At 36.2% G+C, this 23795-nt stretch overlaps 1 protein-coding gene across 1 annotated transcript in view; it reads right to left on the bottom strand.

Moving 5' to 3' along the window:
• DIAPH2 (diaphanous related formin 2) overlaps positions 1–23795 on the bottom strand; it is an 880788-nt gene that overhangs the window by 808805 nt on the left and 48188 nt on the right. Inside the window, exons 2-3 of the mRNA XM_058441333.1 lie at positions 19856–19888; positions 16921–17097 (exon numbers count right to left, since the gene is read on the bottom strand). Of these exons, the coding sequence (XP_058297316.1) occupies positions 16921–17097; positions 19856–19888 (210 nt within the window). The remainder of the gene's footprint in view (positions 1–16920; positions 17098–19855; positions 19889–23795) is intronic.

Raw genomic sequence — 23795 nt, 5'->3', positions numbered from 1 at the left:
ATGGTATGTGAATCATATCTAAATTGTTTAAGAAAGGGCGCGGTGGCTCACGCTTGTAATCCCAGCACTTTGGGAGGCCGAGGCGGGCGGATCACGAGGTCAGGAGATCGAGACCACGGTGAAACCCCGTCTCTACTAAAAATACAAAAAATTAGCCGGGCGTGGTGGCGGGCGCCTGTAGTCCCAGCTACTTGGAGAGGCTGAGGCAGGAGAATGGCGTGAACCCGGGAGGCGGAGCTTGCAGTGAGCCGAGATTGCGCCACTGCACTCCAGCCTGGGCGACAGAGCGAGACTCCGTCTCAAAAAAAAAAAAAAAAAAATTGTTTAAGAAAAAGAATCAGTATTTTTATCCCTTTACTCTTACAGAAATTCTGAGCATTCTATTTTTTGTTTGATAAAGTAAACTAACTGGCGAAGAACAGTATCAATGTTATTTTATTTTATTTTTTGAGACGGAGTTTCCCTCTGTCACCCAGGCTGAAGTGCAGTGGCACGATCTCGGCTCACTGCAAGCTCCACCTCCCAGGTTCAAGTGATTCTCCTGCCTCAGCCTCCCGAGTAGCTGGGACTACAGGCGCCCGCCACCATGCCCGGTTATTTTTTGTATTTTTAGTAGAGACGGCGTTTCACCGTGTTAGCCAGGATGGTCTCGATCTCCTGATCTCATGATCCGCCCGCCTCGACCTCCCAAAGTGCTGGGATTACAGGTGTGAGCCACCATGCCCGGCATCAAAGTTATTTTAAAGATGCATATGTGAGAATGTGAAAGACAATCCTCAAAAGTAGACAAATTGCATCTATCTATTGAATAGTAACTTTGTTGACAGCAAAAATCTGTATTTGCAACCACTGCAGCAACTCCTATGATAATTCATTCATAGTCAATACCTATAAATTTTGTGTATATATACATGACCTCTCTTCCTAATTACCTGGATCACTGTCTCTATCCCCACTTTTCTATCTAATGTTGTTTCTCATTTGGATATTTTACTTGTTAATGACTTACTAGAAGGCAGAAGACATCTTTTTCCTCTCTCTCATAGGCTCTGGCATTGTTGAATCAAAGTAGCATCATAGAAACTAGGTTGGATAGCACTTATAATGTGGTCCACAGATGCTCATCTATGTTCTGTACCTATTTCCTTTTTTTTATTTTTTTTTTTTTTGAGGTGGAGACTTGCTCTGTTGCCCAGGCTGGAGTGCAGTGGCCTGATCTCGGCTCACTGCAACCTCCGCTTCCCAAGTTCAAGCGATTCTCCTGCCTCAGCCTCCCAAGTAGATGGGATTACAGGCACGCACCACCACACCCAGCTAATTTTTTTGTATTTTTACAGACGGGGTTTCGCCATGTTGGCCGGGGTGGTCTCAAACTCCTGGCCTCAAGTGATCCACCCGCCTCAGCCTCCCAAAGTGCTGGGATTACAAGTGCGAGCCACCACACCCAGCGTATGTATCTATTTCAACTGACAGGGAACTCCCTACCTCCTCAGACAGCCCCACTCATCTTAGGGTAGTTTAATTTTTGCCAAATTTTTCCTTCGATGACTGGACATGAAATATGTACAACAAAATAATATGTGTTAAAGTGGGTGGCATGACATTTTTTCTTCCCTACTTTTAAAATTCTGAATCACTTATTTACTGAACACATACTACACACCAGAAACTATGCTAGGCTATCTAATCTGGTAGACTGTTTTCATACTCAAATTAAATATTATTTATAAAGCACTTAGAACAATGCCTGATACTTAGTAAATGCTCTATATGTTTGTTGAATAAATAATTTACAGTCTAGTAGTAACAAATAATTCTAACTGAGGCATGTATCAGATTCTTTGGAAACACAGGGCAGATGGAAAGGTCAGAGAAGTCTTCACCAGGTTGTGGGTCTCAAAGGATGAAAAACATCTGACTGGAAGGAGGGAGACCGGTCAGGAAACTCTCGTGGTCAGGTGTCATTTTTTGCTGCCCAACATCACTTGAACATACCCTCTACAATTTAATACATCCTCACGTTGTCAGTCCCACCTGACAAAGGTAGAATTCATCAAAGCTACATTTGTCAGTCTCCCTTTCAACTAGAGTGCAGGCATGTGGCTTAGTCTCCACCAACACATTGCATGTATAGGAGGTGTAGATTTAGAAGTGAACTATGTGAGGAAGCAGGCCACAAGTAGGCCATCCATTTTGCTGATGTAGGTGGCAACAGAGGTGATGTTGTTACAGAACTGATGGCATTAACTGTGTCTTTTTCATTAAGACATTTTGATCAAATGGTTCTGGGATAAGAGCTCCTTAATTGGAACTGTATTTCAGTTGTGTGGTTCTGGAAGTTATTCCTATAGTTATCTAGAGCCTGTTTCTGCAACTCTGTTAATGCAAGAACTACCTAATATCCTCTAAAATTATGTTCTATTTAAACCTGCCAGAGTGGATTTTTCTTATTGTTCAATAATTTGGGCTGAAGTAATTTAAGTGACTAGAGATAAGAGTCGAACTAAGAAGAAATGTCAGATTGGACAGAAGGAAATTAATTCAAGAGCCACATAAATGTTATTTGAAGACCACATTCCTTCTTTCAGGCTAAAGTACTCAACTTATCTTCATGTAACATGGGTTGGTGTCCACATCTCTCTCTCAAATACTCTGTGGTTTAACAAATGCAAGGAAGGAAAGAATGTCCACCTCCCTCACCTTGAAATACTTACACCTCTATTAATTCACCCTCTTGATTTTATTATCTTACTGGCCAAGTACATCCTTCTGCTGACTCATATTGTTTTTGTTTTCATCAAAATCCCTGTGTTCTGCTCACATATGCTGGGCTATGTCTCTATTGCCTAAAAAAATTCTGGTTAAATTTCAGTCACCTGTAAATGTGGTTATCATCAATCCGCATCTTCCAAGTAGAATCAACTCTGGAACGCTGATAAGATTAAGTGTCTGTATTTCTATACTTCACAGCCTGGCCTAAGAGTGTGGTAGCGTCACCGTTTGCAGTCTCTAGGTAGAGTGTTTCTCTGCTTCCAGTGACATTCCTACATTACCGTGTACCCATTCAGTTTTTAATGGCACACACTGCTGATATCATGCCATCACAGAATTATTTTGTAGGGAGGCAGGCAGGACAATAAGAGCAATGTAAGATTATGCACCTCAGAGGAATGTTGTCAAGACTGGGTGTGATCATGCATGACAAGCCTGGTGTATATTAACTAGCTTTCAAAGAATGCTAGCTATTAGCGATATCACCTCCCAACCTCAGTCTTTTAACCGCTTTTCATCTTACCACTTAAATTTTAATAAAGTTAGGTTGTTTGTAGTTTTGCTACATAAACTGTGTTGTTACACACTCATTATTTTGCTCATGATGCTGTTCTCCCTGCCTGAAATGTGGTCATCTTTACCATCCTCTCCATCTGTTAATGCCCATCCTTGCCCCCTCCAAATTCACATCTGGCTATTATACTTCAGGACTATGCTCAACCACTAATTTTTCAGGAAGATTTCTCCTAAAGCACCTGATTTGAAAATAATTACCCTTATCCTATTCTTCCATATTAATTCCTTATGTGTCACTTACACTGAAATTATGCGATAAATCTATCTCTCCTGAACTCGAAGCTGAGAATAGGAACTTACTTATCTTTGTACTCCTAGCAAAGAGCATACTTCCTGGAACGCAGTAAACATTTAATAAATATTTGTTGAACCAACGTGATATTTAAGACCTTCTCTTTAACTATATTAACTTGCTTTAGAATCAGCAATAGTTTTTTATACTTATAAATTTGCTGCATAGGTTGATTGGAAATGAGTATCATTCATGTGAAGAGACCATAATGACTCATTTTATTCTACAGAAATAAGATACATTCTACTAATTAGGCAGCTAACACTTCCAAATCATTAACTCCAGATCTATAATACAATAATAAAGCTAAATAGAGCAATATTCATAATTCAATATTAACTCTAAACAGTGTAATTAAATATGAAACTATTTCTAAACATACTGATTTCTTATGGTATTCAAAACAAAAGCAAGCTTTTAGCATGTTTAACATTTGATATATCTATAATACATGAGAAAAAATGTAGTATTTTGTGGTTTTAAAAAACACTGTTTGAAGTCTAGCTGACCATTTATAATGTTATTTTTATTATTTTTCTTTATTATTATTACTATTTTTTTTGAGACAGAGTCTCGCTCTTTCACCCAGGCTGGAGTACAGTGGCGAGATCTAGGCTCACTGCAGGCTCCGCCTCCCGGGTTCACACCATTCTCCTGCCTCAGCCTCCCGAGTAGCTGGGACTACAGGTGCCTGCCACCATACCCGGCCAGTTTTTTGTATTTTTAGTAGAGACTGGGTTTCACCGTGTTAGCCAGGATGGTCTCGATCTCCTGACCTCGTGATCCACCCCTTCGGCCTCCCAAAGTGCTGGAATTACAGGCTTGAGCCACCACGCCCAGCCTATAATGTTTTTAAAGCCACATTTGTAAATACTAAACCATTTTTTCATGCTTCTCATATGCCATGATACAATTTCCTATTATAGACAAATTCCTTCACTTCAGCAAACATTACATTCTTAAAGTTATTACTGAGAAGCCATGTAAGAATAGGATCAAATGAGAAGGTCAAAAGTTGAACCAGCTGCCTATTGATTCATTTGTATTCTCATTCATTCATTCTTCAATTCTCAGTCATTCGTCATTTTTCTCTGCAATAATTAGAATGTCATACTCAAATCCAGTACCTCAGCCATACTTTGTAAACTTAATGATATGTGTTTAGAAGCTTCTCGTGAATTTTCTTTAATAACAACTGACAAAAGGTACCATGGCATTAGAGAAACACTTGGTAAAATCAGCTGAAACAATCCATGCAAAACAACATGGCAGGAAGCTGAAGTACATTTCTTTGTCAGCAAATACTGACGTATCAGAAGACACATATAGATCATTACTGAAAATTTGCTAAAGCAAGTATTTAAGCAATTAGTGTAGGAGGTTTACTATGCAGTTGGATAAAAATATAGCCTTTTTAAAAACATCTCACCTTATAGTATTTGCTAGATTGTTTCTATAATGACATATATAAACTACTTTTCTTTGAGTCACCAATAGAACAATTTAACAGAGAAAACACATAACCAAAATAAATGATTTATTTAATAAAAAGAGGTTTTGTGGAAAAACTATGAGGGAAGGATTCCTGAGTCAGGTAAACCCACATGTAAAATTCAAGGCCATTGCAAGAAGTTGAAACTGAAGTATACAGAGTACTACATAGAGTCAAGAAGATTGTTCTTCTTTAAATAAAAGCAAGATATTTCAAATACAATAAAATATTTACAATATTTTGAAATGAAATAGGTAGTTAACATGAAAACCAGAGATATTTCTGGTTATTTCAAGATAAAGTATTTTAAAACTGTCGAAATTGCCAGGCACAGTGTCATGCCTGTAATCCCAGCACTTTGGGAGGCCAACGTGGGCAGATCACCTGAGGTCAGGAGTTCGAGACCAGCCTGGCCAACATGGCAAAACCCCATCTCTACTAAAAATACAAAAATTAGCCAGGCATGGTGGTGGGCACCTGTAATCCCAGCTACCCAGGAGGCTGAGGCAAGAGAATCGCTTGAACCTAGGAGGCAAAGGGTGCAGTGAGCAGAGATCGTGCAGCTGCACTCCAGCCTGGGTGACAGAGTGAGTCTCCATCTCAAAAAACAAAAAAAAACAAACTTGAAATATAGCATGAGTTAGGCATTTTTCATTTACGAAAAGAGAAGAAATTCCTTGACGTTTTAACAATTAGTAAGAAAGTAACTCCTTTTCAAACCTACTTTACTGGAAAAGCCACACAGACCCAACTTCCAAGTCAGTCCCCTTCACCCTTGCTTGAATTACTTCCTCTTTCTTCCTGGTGTTAGATGTACTGTCTGGAACAGGCATGAGTACACAAACATGAGGATGAGGGTCTACACATTACTAATGTAGAAGAAAAAATGGAAAGAGCCCATCTTCCCAATGGCACTTGTTGAAGACCCATTTATTAAAGTCCAATTTAAACCCATTTATTTGGAAACATAAAAATGCAACACTTCAGATTAGTTGAAAGAATAACTGGCTGTCATCAAGTAAGACAGGAATTTACTAGTCATGGTTCAGCAGGAAATCTTTGCTTGATTCATGGATCGGTCTGATAAAAGTTAATACTACAATTTAGTAAGTTGCTAATGGTGCACTTGTTCCATTTGGACCTACAAATCTTTGTCAGATTTATGTTTCAATTATGAGAGAAATTAAACCAAGTATCAAAATAACATGAACTTGGAGCTAAACTTTCTAATTACCGCCTATTTTTAAGCAAGACAAAAAAATGACATAGTGACACTGTTCTCACTAAAAAGTTATTAATCATGACAGCAAAGACTTTTGTATGATTAAGAAATAAACTAATTTTAAATCATTTTAAAATCTTGTTCATGTTTTCTCATTTTTACTGTGTACATTTTATAATGTACATATTAATATTAGTACATACATGCATGTATATAATGTTTAAAATATATTAGGGGTAGGAAATAAAAGGTTTAGAGACTCCTGGACTAGTCCAGAGGTTGGCAAACTTTTTCTGTAAATTGCCAGACAGTAAATATTTTAGGTTTTGCAGACCATATAATCCTTGTCTCAACTACTCAACTCTACTGTAGCACAAAGGAGCTATAGACAATACATAAACAAATGGGCGTGGATACATTCAACAAAACTTTATTTGTGGACACTGAAATTCATATAACTTTCATGTGCCCTGAAACAGTCTTTTTTGGGTAACAATTTAAAAATATAAAACCATTCTTAGTTAGCAGGATATACAAAATAAAAACCTTGTGGCAGGGATAGTACCTTTGACATCTTTATGTCTGCTGTACCTAACAAAAGTATCTGGCATTCAGTAGAGAGTTGTCAAATAAACTTAACCACGACACAGAAATTTGTCTTTTCTTTTTCTTTTATAACTCCACCTTATGTTCCAGTATATCACCCTTGCCAGAACATAAGCTCCTTGATGGTAGGGATTTTCTTTAAGTTGTTCACTGCTCTCTTCTCAGACCTTAAAACAGTATTGGGCATACGGAAGGCATGGGACTTTGACGAACTAAACTGTTCAAATTTTGAGAACATTCATGCCAAAAAATAAAGACGGATAGATAATTCAGAAGTAACACTGGGTTTCACAGTGTATTTAGGTGGTATTCTCTGCTTCCATCCTGAGCCCCTGCACAGGGCTAAGTTCCCACAGTAGCCTATTCACAGCTATCTTAGTGCTATAGAAATAATTTATTTACTTTTCTCCCTGAGTAAACGCTGAGCTCTCTGAGGGTAAGGGAGGTGTTGCATTCATCTTTACACTTCCAACATGTAGCATCCTACCTGGCACATTGCACATATCAATAAATAGTTGCTTAAATACACTCATGCAAATAAATACTAGTAGAATCCTTCAAAACAGAAGAAATATTTTTGAAAGCATTTCTCTGTACAAACCAAGAACAGAGGCAAGTTTTTAAAAAATCATGCTCGGCAATAAAATTATAAATTGACCCAGATTTAGTTACCTTTTAGATCTGTTTACTGGGTAAGTTTTGCTCCTCTTTTATAAGCTCTTCATAGGAGTTTTATAAGAAAATAAAACATGTTGTCTAGAAATGCTTCTGGCATTATCTCCATCTAATGATATGGAGTAAGGATATTGAAAATGTAAATATAACCTATGGATATTATGCTGTCTAGACAATTTCTGAGAATCTAATCATTTCTGACAACTATTTCCACGGCTTATTATAGATTTTAAGACCTAATTTACCAATAATTTCTTTTATGCTACCTTAAGCTATTAATTAAAATTACTTATTCTGAGGGCACGAAAAGATTCATCCAAGCTAACTAACTTCTAAAAGACTAGGGTTGGGCGAGAAAGAAACCCATAATAGCAGTCAGTGGAGAGCAAGGATGCTTGGGTTAACGTACAACACCCGGTGTTCAAACACAACTATTCTCTCTAAATTAATGAAAGGGAAAAGTGAGAGAACAAAAATTAAAAGGTTTGGGATTACTTATGAGAGTTCTAGCAGATGGAATAATTTAGTATTTATTGCATATAACTACTATCATTAAATTATGACAAAAATGCAAAGTATATTAATATAAATTGCTGAATACAAAAGAGTGTAAAACATCAAATTTGCATGTATAATCATATATTAAACATTACCTTTAATAAATTAGGTTGAAATGAAATATGGCTAGAGGTTAATCATAAATCATTACTAGCCTCATCTTTTGCCTAAGACAAACTATTTAATTACCTATATTAGAACACAATCCTTATTGACGTATCTATATGTTGCCAATGCAACCTGAACCTACACTTGGGAGCTCCTTGTGCTGCTAATAGAAATCAAATTCCAATTTGAACTCCCAAGAAATTTCTATGGGTTTACTTTTTTAATCTTAAAATGGAAATCTCCCCTCTCCCAACACCCCTCTCCCCAAAAAGAACTCTAATTGCATAATTCAGTCTAGATGAAAACACTATTAAGCATTTAACAGTCCCTAAGCAGTATACTCAATGTACAAAAACCAGCTCAGTTATTCTCAGTAAGCTCAAAGGTTATGACAACTTAAAATGTTGAAGAGTTATTCAATTACAGCATTATTAATTTCCTTACATTTAAAGTGGAATTGAGGAGATATTTCATCCAATCCTAATTAGAGGCAATACAAAATGCTTCTGATCAATATGAGAAGAGTTACGAATATGAACCACTTTAGTCCAGTCATCTTTAAAAGTCATTAAATATAGGCTGGGTACAGTGTAACCCCCAGCACTTTGGGAGGCCAAGTCAGGAGGACTGCTTGAGCCCAGGAGTTCGAGATCAGCCTGGGCAAAATAGCAAGACCCATATCTCTACAAAACAATTAAGCAGGCATGGTGGCACATGCATACAGTCTCAGCTACTCGGGACGCTGAGGTGGGAGGATTGTGTGATACCAGAAGGTCAAGGCCACAGTGAGCCATGATCACACCACTGCACTACAGCCTAATGGACACAGCGAGACTCCATCTCAAAAAAACAAAAACAAAAACAAAAAAAAAGAAAAAAAGTTACCAATAATAATAACATGGAAGGAGTATTGTTTTCATCCTACTACCTTTACCCAGTTGTGGAAGATTTGAAAACATGACTCTGGGTATGGGAGGGAGATAAGAATCTTAAAGAGCAAGTGTGATTTACCCCATGCAGGTAATTTTAACAATCTTATAAAAGCAGTGGTTTTAATTCTTGAAAATTTTAGTAAAAGAACCACTTCTCAATTTTCAATTAGTAGTTGGTAACCACACTCTAAATACAAAATTCACTTTTACAAACTATGAAAGACACTCTCTTAATAAAGAGCTTACATTCTATAAAATAAATAATCATCAAGAAATTTCAAAGCCAGGTGCCGTGGCTCATGCCTATAATCCCAGCACTTTGGAGGCCAAGGCAGGAGGACTTCTTGAGCCTAGGAGTTCGAGACCAGCTTGGGCAACATGGCAAAACCTCATCTCCACAAAAAATAAACAAAAAAATCGCGTTTATTTGGCACATGCCTGTAGTCCCAGATACTTGGGAGGCTGAAGTGGGAGGAGGGCTTGAGCTGAGGAGTTTGAAGCTGCTGTGACCCGTGATACAACCTGGGCAACAGAGCAAGGTCCTGTCTCTAAACAAAAAAAAAAATAAATATTTATTTCAAATTTGGAACTTTAAACTTGCCAGCAATAGCCATTGATACCATTACTTAGAAAGTCCCTTTAAAATTGCATCATTGAATAAGCACAATACGAAAAGTGATGCACCAATGCACAGAACGATGCCAGAGTCAATGAGACATTAGTAGTCTACTAATATACTAGTAAAACCAGACTACTCAGATCTTTCAGTTAACTGGACTCATTTCACAATTTTTCTTAGCTATGAAGAATCAAGTGATTTGTGAAATGAACTATTAGTAATTAAGTAAAAAGAGCTACCTTTTTTTAGAAAAAACATATCCTGTAGTAATTTTAGATTTAGCTCAATTATCTATATCTACAAGCCTATCCAATGAGAACTGCTGTTGATAGATATGATCCTCAGGTATAATAAGAGTTTCAATTTTCAGAGTAAGAAAGGATTATATTTGAATATTATCTTTTGTTAAGTTTTTAACCAAAAGTTTCACCAATACATCATTACCCAGAAATTCTAAATAGTAAATTATAAGGTAATTTATTTCTTGTCAAGCGTCTCATATATTATTACTGTGCATAATGTCGTGCTATTTGCTGCAATTATTTAAAACATTTTGGCCGGACGCGGTGGCTCACGCCTGTAATCCCAGCACTTTGGGAGGCTGAGGTGGGCAGATCACCTGAGGTCGGGAGTTCAAGATCAGCCTGACCAACATGGAGAAACCCCGTCTCTAATAAAAATCCAAAATTAGCCAGGCATGGTGGCACGTGCCTGTAATCCCACCTACTCAGGCGGCTGAGACAGGAGAATCGCTTGAACCCAGGAGGTGGAGGTTGCAGTGAACCAAGATCGTGCCATTGCACTCCAGCCTGGGCAACAAGAGCAAAACTCCGTCTCAAAAAAAAAAAAAGTTTTACACCTCAAGGTATGTTATCCTAAAATACATATATAGTATTGAAACCAAATGGTCTAAACCTTTGTAGTGCTCTAAAGTCTAGAAAAGCCAATCAAGAGAAACAGCACAATAAAGGTACCACCAAAAGACCCAGAAGAAGGAAGATTGTCATAAGAGCCATCAAATACGACAAGAACACCTTTCACATTATTTGTACAAGGAAAGATACCCACAAGGAGTGAAATAAAAAAAGATAAATTTCATATCTGGAAGTCTACTTCCGTGTTTTAGAAACAGAATGACTTAAGTGCTTTCTCCCAATCAACTGTGATAATGACATTTTTAACAGTTTTCCATTGCTAGATTTTTGGACTCATTCTTCTCAATTGATGCTCTGTAAAAAGGAATTACAGACAATGTTCCACTATCAGTAGGAAATAATCCATCCCAGGCTGGCTTTACCTACCACTCTAACATACCTCTGACTTGCCTTCTACATCTCACTATGTGTGCAAGGAAAATGTACTAATTTTATATTTAGCTTAAATGAAGCATTATTAAAGGCAGATGTTACAAAAATGTCAATGTTTTAGATTTTTACGTACCTAAATTTAAGTTTCAGCTCAGCTACTTACTAGCTTAGTCAAGTTAATGAACCAATTTTCTTGCCTCTCTCTAAGCTTCACTTTCCTCATCTGAAAATGGGGTATAACAATCTTACCTACTTTGTGGCACTGTCATAAGGATCAACTGAAATAATACATTTAAATGTTTTAGTTTCATGCCTTAGGCATAAGTATACAGTAGATGAAAACTATAGTTATTCATAAAATAATTTGTTCACTGTAAGGTTATTACCATCAAACTAATATAGAAAATACGTAATATTCAGGGTATAAGTAGACTTCTCTCAAAGTAGAGATATAATCTTTAAAGTTTTCAATTTAACTTTTGGTTGTTACTTTTAATCAAACCACATTTCTCTGATATCCTATTATATTATACTGTTATTTAAAAATAATATATGTCCATTTATAAATAAGTTTTTTTAATTGACAGATAAAATTGTATGCATTTAGCATGTACAGCATGATGTTTTGAAGTATATACTCATTGTGGAATGACTAAATCTAGCTAATTAATATGCGCATTACCTCACATGGTTGTGATTTTTGTGGTGAGAACACTTTACATCTACTCTTAGCATTTTTCAAAAATACAATAGTCACCATGTTGTATAAAGGATCTCTTGAAGTTACTCCTCTATCTAAATGAAATTTTGTATCCTTTGACCACTATCTCCTCAACCTACCCCCCTTCCCACTGCCCAATTACCCTAGCCCCTGGTAACCACCATTCTACTCTCGACTTCTATGAAATCAACATTTTTAGATTTCACATAGGAATGAGATCATGTGCTATTTGTCTTTCTACGCCTAGCCTATTTCACTTAACATAATGCAAATTAAGACACCAATGAGATATGACTTCACATCTTTTAGAATGGCTGTTACTGAAGACAAAAGATAACAACTGTTGACCAGGATGTGGAGAAAAGGGGACTTGTATACACTGTTGGTAAAAATGTAAATTAGTACAGCCACTATGATAAATAGTATGAAGATTCCTTTAAAAATTAAAAATAGAACTACCATATGATCCAGCAATCCCACTACTATATATAAACAGGATTTTAATATCTGCATATACAAGTCTATAATGATTATGTGGGTCACATAACATAAAAGAGATCCATCAAATAAAATTATAACACAATATGATAGTACCTGAAAAACATATTTTCTTAATATCCTATTTCAAAATTCCCATGGAAGAAAAAATTCCCATTTGAGAAAATGTGGCACAAAGTTGTACAGTTCTTTAAATCACATTTATGAATCCAACAAGCAAATCTTTTTTTAAAAAAATCATACTTAAAGAGGAAATAGTAATTTTCTGATGAAACATTATGATATTCAAACCACAAAATAGAAATGTACAAAGTTTAAAAACACTGTAAATCTTGTACATAAATTTAACAATTAAAAACTAACAGGAATCGGCTGGGCACAGTGGCTCATGCCTGTAATCCCAACACTTTGGGAGGCCAAGGCAGGCAGATCACCAGAGGTCAGGAGCTCGAGACCAGCTTGGCCATGGTGAAACCCCGTCTCTACTAAAAATACAAAAATAAGCCAGGCGTGGTGGCATGCACCTGTAATCCCAGCTACTTGGGAAGCTGAGGCACGAGAATCGTTTGAACCTGGGAGGCAGAGGTTGCAATGAGCCAAGATCACGCCACTACACTCCAGCCTGGATGACAGAGTGAGACTCCATCTCAAAAAAAAAAAAAAAAAAAAGAAAGAAAAACTAACAGGAATCATTGTTCCTTAGAGCTACAATAAAAAAAAAGGCACAAGTGCAACTGAAGCTGTGAGCTAGCGGAAAGAGAATAGTAGAGGAAGATATCAAAAAGGTAAGGTGTGGTGGGTGTCAAAACATATAGGATCTTATAAGCTACTGCAAGTACATCGGCTTTTATTCACTGAGTGACATGAGAACTATGGTGGAGATTTGAGGAGCCAAGTGACATGATGTTCATATTTTAAATGAATAATCTTTCTGTGCTAAGAATAGAGGGTCATGAGTGAAAGCAGGAAGATCGATTAGGGGTTGTGGTAATCCTAATAATCCTACCATTATTATAGTAGTCCAGCTGAGACTTCAACTAGTGTGGTATCAGTGGAGGTGGGTAAGAAATGGTCAGCTGTTGAAAGTGTCTTATTTTGAAGGAAAAGCTAATGAGATTTTCTAATGGTTTGACTGTAGAATGTGAGAAAAGGGTAGTGAAGGACAAATCCAAAGTTTTTGGCCTAGGGGGATGGATGGAGATACCGTCAACTGAGAAAGGGAAGACTTTTGTAGGAGCAGGTTTGGAGGGGAATATTAGCAGTTCAGTTTTGGTTGTGTTATTTTGAGAGATCTATTGTGCATCCAAGGAAAGATGTTGGTTATGAAGTTTAATATATGAGTCTGGAGTTCAAATGTGAGGACTAAGTTGAATGTAAATTTGATTTAGAGGTTTAAGACATAAAGAGGAACGAGCAAAGAAGACTGAAAAGGAGTGGCCTAAGAGGTAGGAGGAAAACAAGATGAATGTTGAGGAGACAAAAAAAAAAGTGTTTCAAATTGGAGAGAATAATCAACTGCACAGAATGCTGCTGATAGGTCAATCAAGATGAGAGGCTGGGCATGGTGGCTCATGCCTGTAATCCCAGCACTTTGGGAGGCCAAGGCAGGCAGATCACATGAGCTCAGGAGTCCAAGGCCAGCCTGGACAATGTAGCAAGACCTTGTCTCTACCAAAAAATACAAAATGATTAGCTGGGTATGGTGGTGCACTGCATGCCTGTGGTCCCAGTTACTTGGGAGGCTAAGGTGGGAGGATCACCTGAGCCCAGGAGATTGAGGCTGCAGTGAGCCATAATCATGCCACTGCACTCCAGCCTGGGTGAAAGAGTGAGATCCTGTCTCAAAAAAAAAAAAAAAAAATTAAGATGAGAACTGAGAATTGACCATGGGATTTGGCAGCATCAAGATATCTGGTGACATTGATAAGAGCAGTTTTGATAGAATGGTGGGATGGAAACCTAGTTGGAGTGAGTTTATAAGAGAAAGTGAGATGATTAAAACTGGAAGCAGTGCATATGAATAAAACTATATTGTGAGGTGCTTTGCTTCCAAGGATAGTAAATAAATGGAGTGATAGCTAGCAATAGAGAAAGGGTCAAAAGAAGGTTTTTGAAAAATGGGACCGCATGTTTATATGCTGCTCAGAGTGGTAGGAGAGAGAAGAAAAAATTATTGGAGCAATATCTGTGAGTAGGTGAAAGGAATGAAAATTTATACACAAGTAGAAGAATGCGGACATGAAAATTTCATCTGTGGTGAGAGGTAGCAAGACAGATACATGAATGCAGATACTAAAAGGTAAATGTGGTGGGGGGAACCTGTGGAAGTTCTCTTCTGAATGCTTCAATTTACTTGTAAATTAAGCAGCAAGGTCATCAGCAGAGAATAAAGGTGGGGAAGAGCTCTGAGGTTGGAGCAGCAAAGCAAAGGTGTGAAAGGCATCTAGGAGCATAGTTGAGGGAACGGAGTAGGGACATATAAACTGATTCTCTGAAAACATATAGGCCCACCTGGGGCTTCAGAAAAGAACTGTGTCCAAATCATAGGGCAATACTGGATTGGAATAGACAAAACCTGGAGGATGAGAGGAAGACCAGTTAGGAGGCGGTTTTAATAGCCACGAGAAACAACTAGAGAGGGTTATCATCTAAAGTAGGGCAAGAACAGCTGGAGGACACCTGAGGACACAAATGTAACGGTTATTACAAAAGCAAAACCAATGGAATTTGGCAAGAAATTAGAAGTGAATAAGATAATCAATGAAGGGAAGATAGCCCTGTAATGCTGAGTGTAAAAAAACTGAATATGGCAATGCCACTGATGAACTCGGAGAACTATTTCAATACTGCAAAAGGCATAACCAAATTGTCAGCAGCTTAAAGCAATGAGTATAATTTTTATCTAAAGAGAAGAAAGATTTAAAAAGATAAAAAGTGTTAATAGTATCAAGGAATGTTTCTGTGTTTGTTGCTGTCATCACTGTTTTCAGTGATTAAGGACACTAGGGTGATAAACTGAGGGGTAGCTAGGTAATCAGAAAATACTAGCAATTAAAGACACAACAAAGCTTATCTGATAAAGGAAAGGAATGCTACAAACATTCTGAATGACCCCAAAGTCCAGGTTTTTAACCACTACACAATACATGCTCTATAAAATTAAGGGTCTTGGAAAGGTAGTGTAAATTGTTTAGCTTCTAAGGAAAATTTTAGAGTTAAAGCTCTTAGAGGTGGAATTATTCTAAAGGATGACACAGTCCAAGGTATAGTCATACCTATAATTAGCTAAATATATAAATGCAAAAGTCAGAGTTTAGAAAACAAGGAACTAAGAGCAAAAAATGTATTGAAGGCTATTAGCATAATAGTTGAAATCACCAAAATGAGTAGCAAGGATAAAGGACAAAAGTATAGCCAGGTGCTATCATCAAGGAAGGTCAGCAATAACAGACTTCAAAAGAGAAAAAGTTGTTGAAAGATGGTTTAAAGAAGATAGCATGAAAGGAGCAGCAGGAAAAAGGGTGCACCACAGAAGCAGGAAGAAGAGTGAAAAAGGGTAAAAGTGTCAGGACTTGTTTCAGGCGAATACCCAAAATGCTAGTTGTGGCTAGATGGAAGGAATAGTCAAGGAAAATTTTAAAGGGAAATTTTGTTTGGATTCATTCAACAGCTACCAACAAATATTTATTAAAGGCCTACTAACTCTGCTAGGTGCAGGAGAGAAATAATCATGAGGGTAGCAGGAAAGGTGATGACAAGATGTTCCACAGTGGGCATAGTAGGGTCTAGATTTCATTGATTCTTAACCTTTTATTTTGGTGTAAGGCGACCTTTGAAACTCCTGTGGACAACTACAGATAAATAGACAACCACAGATAAATAGACAACCACAAAAAATGTACAGTAACATGTGGGATATAATTTTGAATGAATGAATCACCAATCAAGAGCTCTAGTTCTTTCTCTGGCCAAATTAACAATGTAATACGGTTTAATTCCTCATCTCTCCCCTCTCCTGCCATAAACTTCTGAATACTCAAAATATGGTATTCATTATCTAATATAGGCAACGATTTAGGCCACAAGCTATAAAACACAAGAAACATACTAGAAAATGTAGGTTGTGTGAATGTTGCTAATAGAACAAACTTGGATGAATTAATGTCTCTGTCCCTTCTATTGTTACTCTCTACCCTCCCAAGTCTATTTCATATACCCAACAAGAGACCTTGTGCTTGTTCAATCAGTTAATTGAAAAATTGACTCGATGTCCTAGAGACTACTAAATAGTAGAAAACAAAGATAAATAAAACTGCCTCTACTTTTAGGAGCTCACAGTGGAAGAGATAGACAGGTAAGGACAGTTTTGCCAAGAAAAAAGAAAAAAAAGGATACTTTTGCAAATAGTTTTGTTATATCAAGTTTCTGGTCTCTTCTTTATGTGACATAAACACTGTCCATACAAACACACCTCCTTAAAACTCAGTGCTATTCTGGGCACACGCATTTTAAAATTACATCAAAATTAGGGGTATAACTTACCATCATTTTTTCAAAGAGATCCAATACTTCCTTTTCTGACAAATTCAAAGATCGTTCATCATATAATGGCTGAGCTGCAGGAAACTCACTCATCGCGACTTGAGAATCAATAGGATGTTGAATAAGAGGTTTTTCTTTTTTGACAGTAGATTTTCTAAAACTTGTAATTCGGTCACGCTGCAAACAAAAATAAATAAATAAAAAGCCCTGAGAAAAAGATCAAGAACTACTAACATGAAGAATTGAAACATCAAAACGGCACTTAGTATAATACATATTATTATTGTCTTTTGACAAAATACTATTTTAAGCAGCAAGCTCCAGTTAGAGATTGTACTATTTTGAAACCTTGAAGTAGCTCTTCAGCTTCAGAACTCTGGGGGTGAAAAGTATTCTTCAAAAGTAAAACTTAGTCCCGTGTCATTTCTGTTTTGCGCAGTAAATAAGTGGGAAAAAAAAAGTCTCGGATCAAAGTCCTGTTGGTTGTTTCTGGGAGAATGTGTCTTTGGTGGCAACTTTAGAACTATGAAAAAAGAGAAAGAAACCAAAAAAGAGCTACTGATATCCAATTCTAAGAGAAAATTATGGTAATGTTTCTCTCCTTCAAAGTTGCAAAAATTATGACAAGTATATATGAATAATTTGTCAGTGTAGCAGTAGAATGGTTAAGAGCATGGACTCGACAGATATACTAGCTGAGTAACCTTGTGAAAGTTACTTGGTCTCTGTTTCCTCATCTCTGAAATAGGGATAATGATATTACTTACACCATAGGGTTATTGTGAAATTTAAATAACTTAATATGTTTATTGCACTTAGCTGCTATTTATTACTGTTGTTACTATTATTATTTTCCCCCAGCGTTTTCTTCCCTAAAATGTTGGACCAATGAGGAAGCAAAACAAAGATAAAAACATCACCTTTTCCATTTACTGGAAATATAACAAACAAATTTCTTATTCCTACAAATATTATTATGAAAAACTTGCTATTTTATGGATATTGACTTCAAACCATTGATTCCATGTAAAATCTCTAATAATTAGCTTGCTATTTCACATAAAGTGAGTTAATGACTTCAGTTGCGTGTAAATAGGATATTCTATTTTAAACCACAAAACATGGGACATCACAAGTTAGTAATGTGCATAAAACTGAATGCAACTCAGTTTTATTATCGTTTCTGTTAGGAAGCACATGCATACCATCAAGCTCACATTAAACAAGCAGATATGTTAAATATCAGGAGAGTATCTTCACCGCCATGTAAACAGAATCCTTATATAATTACTTCAACAATACAAAGAGCATCACAGAAGTTATTACCATAGCTTATGTAAAATTATGTGAACTCCTCATTAATGAGCATAACTTTTATTTTATTAATTCAAAGAACACTTTTTTAAAACCAAAAAGTATACTTTGAAAGAAATATGAGCAGTTTTAAGCAGCTTATTTAGGATTACAAAAGTAATTTGAGTACATGGTTGCTGACAAAGAGATTATATAAATCATAGTATTTTAGAGCTGAGAAGAAACTTGAAAAATAATCTAAACCAATCCCCTCATTTCACAGAGAAGGTGACTTTCCTAAATCCACCAGCCCCTGGTTCCTATCCCAGTCTTCACATTAACTTAAGATTCATTTCTTCTAATCATCTTGAACTATATTTTCACATTTTCTTTTAACTTTTTGAGGGAAATTAAGTTGGTTTAGTTATATAGTATATCTTCAAACAACTCAAGAAAAAAGTTAAGTAATCCAAAATAAGCTGAGGATATATCCAATAGTCAAATTTCACTAAAAATATGGTGGACATGAAAGCATTTAAATATGCAACTGACCATTAAATCAACATATCTCTTCTCCTTTCCCTTCATATCACTTAATATTTACTTTTCCAGTACTAGCCTTTTTACTGAGTAGCATTAATAACATATATATTTGATCTTCCACTGTGTCTTTCAGTTTATCTAGAAAATTAGCTTTTGATTTCAGCTATACCTTGGTAAGAAAATGTAGTTGACTGGGTGTGGTGGCTCACGCCTATAATCCCAGCACTTTGGGAAGCTGAGGTGGGTGGATCACCAGAAAAAGTTTGAGACCAGTCTAGCTAAGACGGTGAAACCCCGTCTCTAGTAAAAATACAAAATTTGGCCGGGCGTGGTGGTGGGCACCTGTAATCCCAGCTACTTGGGAGGGTGAGGCAGGAGAATTGCTTGAACCAAGGAAGTGGAGGTTGCAGTGAGCCGAGGTTGCAGTGAGCCGAGATCGTGCCACTGCACTCCAGCCTGGGTGACAGGGCGAGACTCTGTCTCAAAAAGAAAATGTAGTTTAAGCCACATACCTTCATCTCCTTTGAGCACTATCACTACTTTACATTATTTGTAAATAGGTAATTTCACATAGGAAAAAAAAAAATGACAATGCTTAAAATACCGTTTTTTATAGTTTAGCTATAAAAGGGTATATTTAAATTGAGCCCATAACTTTTAAAAAGATATACTATGACAAATTCAGCTTTAAAATATTGGTTTTTAAATTTAGTAGCACACATCTGACTAACAGTGAACTTAATTTCCTTTCTAATGGAAATTAATTTCCTCCAATATTAATGTTTAATATATTCACAATTTGGCCATCAAAAAAGGAAGCATCTGTGTTTTCCAGAGTCTAGATTCACAAGCAGATTTTAAAAAACATTTGGTTAAGGTAAATATCAGGATGATATGAAAATTCTGTTGGGATCTCATATAATTGTTTATGATAATATTCGAAAAGGAAGTCACTGAATTGACAATTATTCCATTCTACTATACTTTGTAAATATCTAGACATTTCATATCTTACATATATCAATGCTTTTATGTCCACCCATTTTAATAAAAAGGCAACATGCATAAGTAATGTAATAACATGCTAAGACCACCTTACCACATCATCTGCCAAAGTTTTTATTTGAATGTTCTATTAAAACCAAAAAGAAACAAACAAAAAAAACCAATCAGGTAAGAGAAACTCATAGATCAAACAATAAAATAATTTAATAATCTTCATTTTTATTAACTGTAAACAGTCAAAAAGAATCAGAAAGTTCAAACATATAAACAATACATTCTTTAAAGAAAAAAATTTTTTTAATGATTAAAAATGAAGGTTTGGCAAAAGTGCATATATTTGTTTTTAAATATGGCTCCCAAGGTCCCAAATCAGATCTAGATCAGACGTCACTACCACAGTGCTGAAATGTGAGAAAAGATACAACAAAATCATAAGCCCTGGCATGTTATATATAAGTTTGGAAATGAATCAAGTTAAGATACCTAAATTTAAAAAACAACAACACGTACAATAGGAAAAATGTCACATTTAACAAGAATGAAATCTAATGAAACAGCTTGGCCTAAGAACTGTGTTACTCCTGATGGATATTTAAAGGACACTTTTATAAATATGCTAAATAAAATTGAACTTATTTTTAAAAAACTATCCTTATAAATTAGAAATATTTTTTAAATATTCTAAATAAAATTGAACTTATTTGAACATAAAATTGAACACATATGAGCAACATGATTTGAAGAATTTGAGTACAGCAATACTAAAGCAATACCTAACAATGTAGTTATGTTCCATGATTCACGGGATAGTTCAAGACCTTACAATAATGTATGATGAGCATGAAATATAGTTTTTATTATAAATATGTTGAAGTGCCAATTAGGGGTGTGATTAGGAAAGAACCAGATTTTTTAAAATTGTCTGTTAGAAATTGAATTTAATGTTCTGCCAGATCCTATGCATTTATTTCTTACAACAGAAGCGGAATAATGTATATCAACTTGGTCATGCACACTAAAAAAAATAGGGTCTTCTCACAGTGGGGAGGATTCCATTATGAGTTTTAAGTAAATGAAAATTGCTTGGATCTCAGAAAATTGTCTTCAAATACCACCAATCCAACGCTGTTAAAGACCATCCTCCCCAGATCAGCTGGGGCAAATATACTATTCTATGTATAACTCTTTTTTTTCTACTTTTAATCCACTGATTCCCTCAGGGATCTAAACTTCTAATCTCTACACCATGTCTTCATCACATCCTGCTGACACAAACCCCAATCAATCTTTACTGCCTCGGAAAAAAGTGGGAATTATTTATATCAGAACCAAAACCACGTTAAGAAGGATGAATTCACCCTGCAACTCTCTCTACCAGGTATTTTCTCCTTAATTTTTCTAGTGGGTTATAGAAAACTGTTTTAAACACAATGGCCAATTTCATGATTTCCTGCAATACCAAATCAGAGAGAAAATGATAAAGTATCAAAAGTGCCTGAACTAACTCTGCTACCATCCCTATGTGCGCTTGTCCACATGGGTTTTTGAGACAGATTATACAGTTCTTCATGCAACTACTGCTTTCCTTCTCTTCCCATCTTTTGGGGTTATAAACTCCAGGCTGGAAACCCATCTATATCTCCAAAGCAAGAATGTAAATGAAGGGAAAATACTTTTTGCTTTAGTCAAATTATCTACGTTAAGGTACACATATGTCTAAAATGTTTCAAATCTGTATCTCAATTGAATACATGTTGACAGTTTAATCATGGGAGACAGACACAAGAAAAAAAGCATTGCTAGCAATATTTTCACTTGGTCCTATGGGATGAGACTGAAGTCTTCTCTTCCCCTCAGTACTCTTCTTTGGAATTAACATACTTTTTGTCTATAGTAAACCACAGAGTATAGAGGTAGAAACTATTCGAGTTAGATGGCATTCAAGATAATCTAGTCAAAGCCTCTCATTTTACAAACAAGAGGGTAACATTTGTTAGTGGCTCCACCTGCATTCCTCTTGTCCAGGTTTAAGATTTCCAAATCATGTTCTCCTTCCTCTCCTTCATTTCCAATAGCCAAGCAGCTATCCAGTCCCATGATAATCATTCTGCCGTCTGCAAAGATGTGGTTCAAGCCACCATCAGCTCTTAACTAAATTTCTGTAGTGACTTCCTAATCTATCTCCTTGCTTCCACCTTTGCTCTCCTACAGTTAATTTTGAACACAGCTGACAAAGTGATACTGTGAAAACTGAAGTCACATCATGTCACTCCTTGGCTCAACACTTTCCAAGGGCTATTTTCCCTCCTAGTGCAAGTCAAAGTCATTACAATGACTTACAAGGCCCTACTGATCCATACACTCTCCATATCCCTCTGACCTCATCTCCTACTACTCTCCCTTCATTCCCCCAGCTCCAGTCACACTGACCACCTCATGGCCCCCCAGTGAGGCAATAAGCCACATGCACTGGCTCTTCCCTGTGCCTGGAATGCTCTTTTTCCATGGTCCATATGGCTTACTCCCTCATCCTGCTTTCAAGGTTTTGCTCAGTGAGGCCTACCCTGGCCATCCTATTTCAAATGGAAACATCTGCCTCCCTCCACACATTCCTGGCACTCCTGAACAAGATTTAGCACGTTCTAACATAGTCTATAATTTACTTAATTATCATTATCTTGGTCTGTTTTTCCAACAAAAAATATAAGCTCCACAAGGACAGGGATTTTTGCCCATCTGGTTTAGGGATGTAACCCTAATACCTAAAGCAGTGTTTGGCACATTGAGGCTCAATAAAGAGTATGAATGACTATCATACTCCCTCCTGTTCATAAATACTCAATGCCTCCTGATGACCTATAAAGATGAATATCCTTAATATGGAATTCAAAGCCCTGTATGATTCAGCCCTAGGCTATCTTCTGCTTCTTCTCTTATGACCCCTATTCTACAGAAAACAAAAACTAAAATCCTCTTCCCAATGCATACTCCCATGATGTCCTGTTTGTGCCCCTACTGTTGCCTTTGATTTAGAATGTCCATTTTGCTATATACATTTCTAATTCTAGAGCTGCCCTTGAATTGAAAGTTTGTTAATAAACCAAATGTGGACCCCTGGTCAAAAATAATACTGGAGAAGGACTGTGCTTTGTTTTATTCTTAAAGAATTTTTTTTTTTTTTTTTTCCTAACAGGCATCTACAAGAATGATAGAGTATCCCAAGGCACACAGGAAATTATACTTATGTAAAAAATTATCCTAATTACTTGTGATAGAGAAACATAAAGAAAAACACCCCACTCCTGATTTCTTGATTTGTAAATTTCATTCAACTAGAGTGGATATCCTGTATAACCACATACATTTAATACAAATATTTTCTCAGATTTCCCTCATGTAAAAATCTGCTTTCATAAATATAATAATACTATTTAAAGCTCTTCGTTATAACTGTTCAGAAAAAAGAACAAATATGGTCTATCGAAAAGGAAAATTTTTAAGCAGATATGAAGAGGTTGAATTTCAGAAGGGGTAATTTTTAGCCACTGTACATTAAACATGCATTGAAATCATTGTATAAGTTACAATTAAACAATCTGCAAACAAAATTAAATCATTTCTGCTACACAATTATCTTTCTATATTAGTCAAAAAAGAAAGGTATAAAAGGACTTCAGAATAACAACAGAAACACCAAAAAAATTTTTTTCATTTATAATGATGGTTTTCTGGGACAAGCTCTCAAAATTCATTTATGTGGATGGGTGCATCTGTCTCACACCACATGCAAGTAAACATGGATTTCATTCCTGTGTACAAACTACATAGCTACTATGGAGTTAAAAAAAAAATCAGAAACAAAAATGACCCCCCCAAAAATCTTTATTAGAGTCATACCCCTGAATTAAAAGCACTGATTAAAGTCATTTTTGTAAGTTTTTATTATGCAAATCTAATGATCATGCTCCTTACAATGAGGGCATATTGTACCAATAAATATAGTGACCATATATTTTCATTAAAATCAACTCTGG

The sequence above is a fragment of the Hylobates moloch genome, unplaced genomic scaffold (assembly GCF_009828535.3).
Source record: "Hylobates moloch isolate HMO894 unplaced genomic scaffold, HMol_V3 SCAFFOLD_7, whole genome shotgun sequence".
NCBI lineage: Eukaryota > Metazoa > Chordata > Mammalia > Primates > Hylobatidae > Hylobates > Hylobates moloch.
Note: the sequence above shows the minus strand (reverse complement) of the source record. Positions and strands in the feature narration are given on the sequence as shown.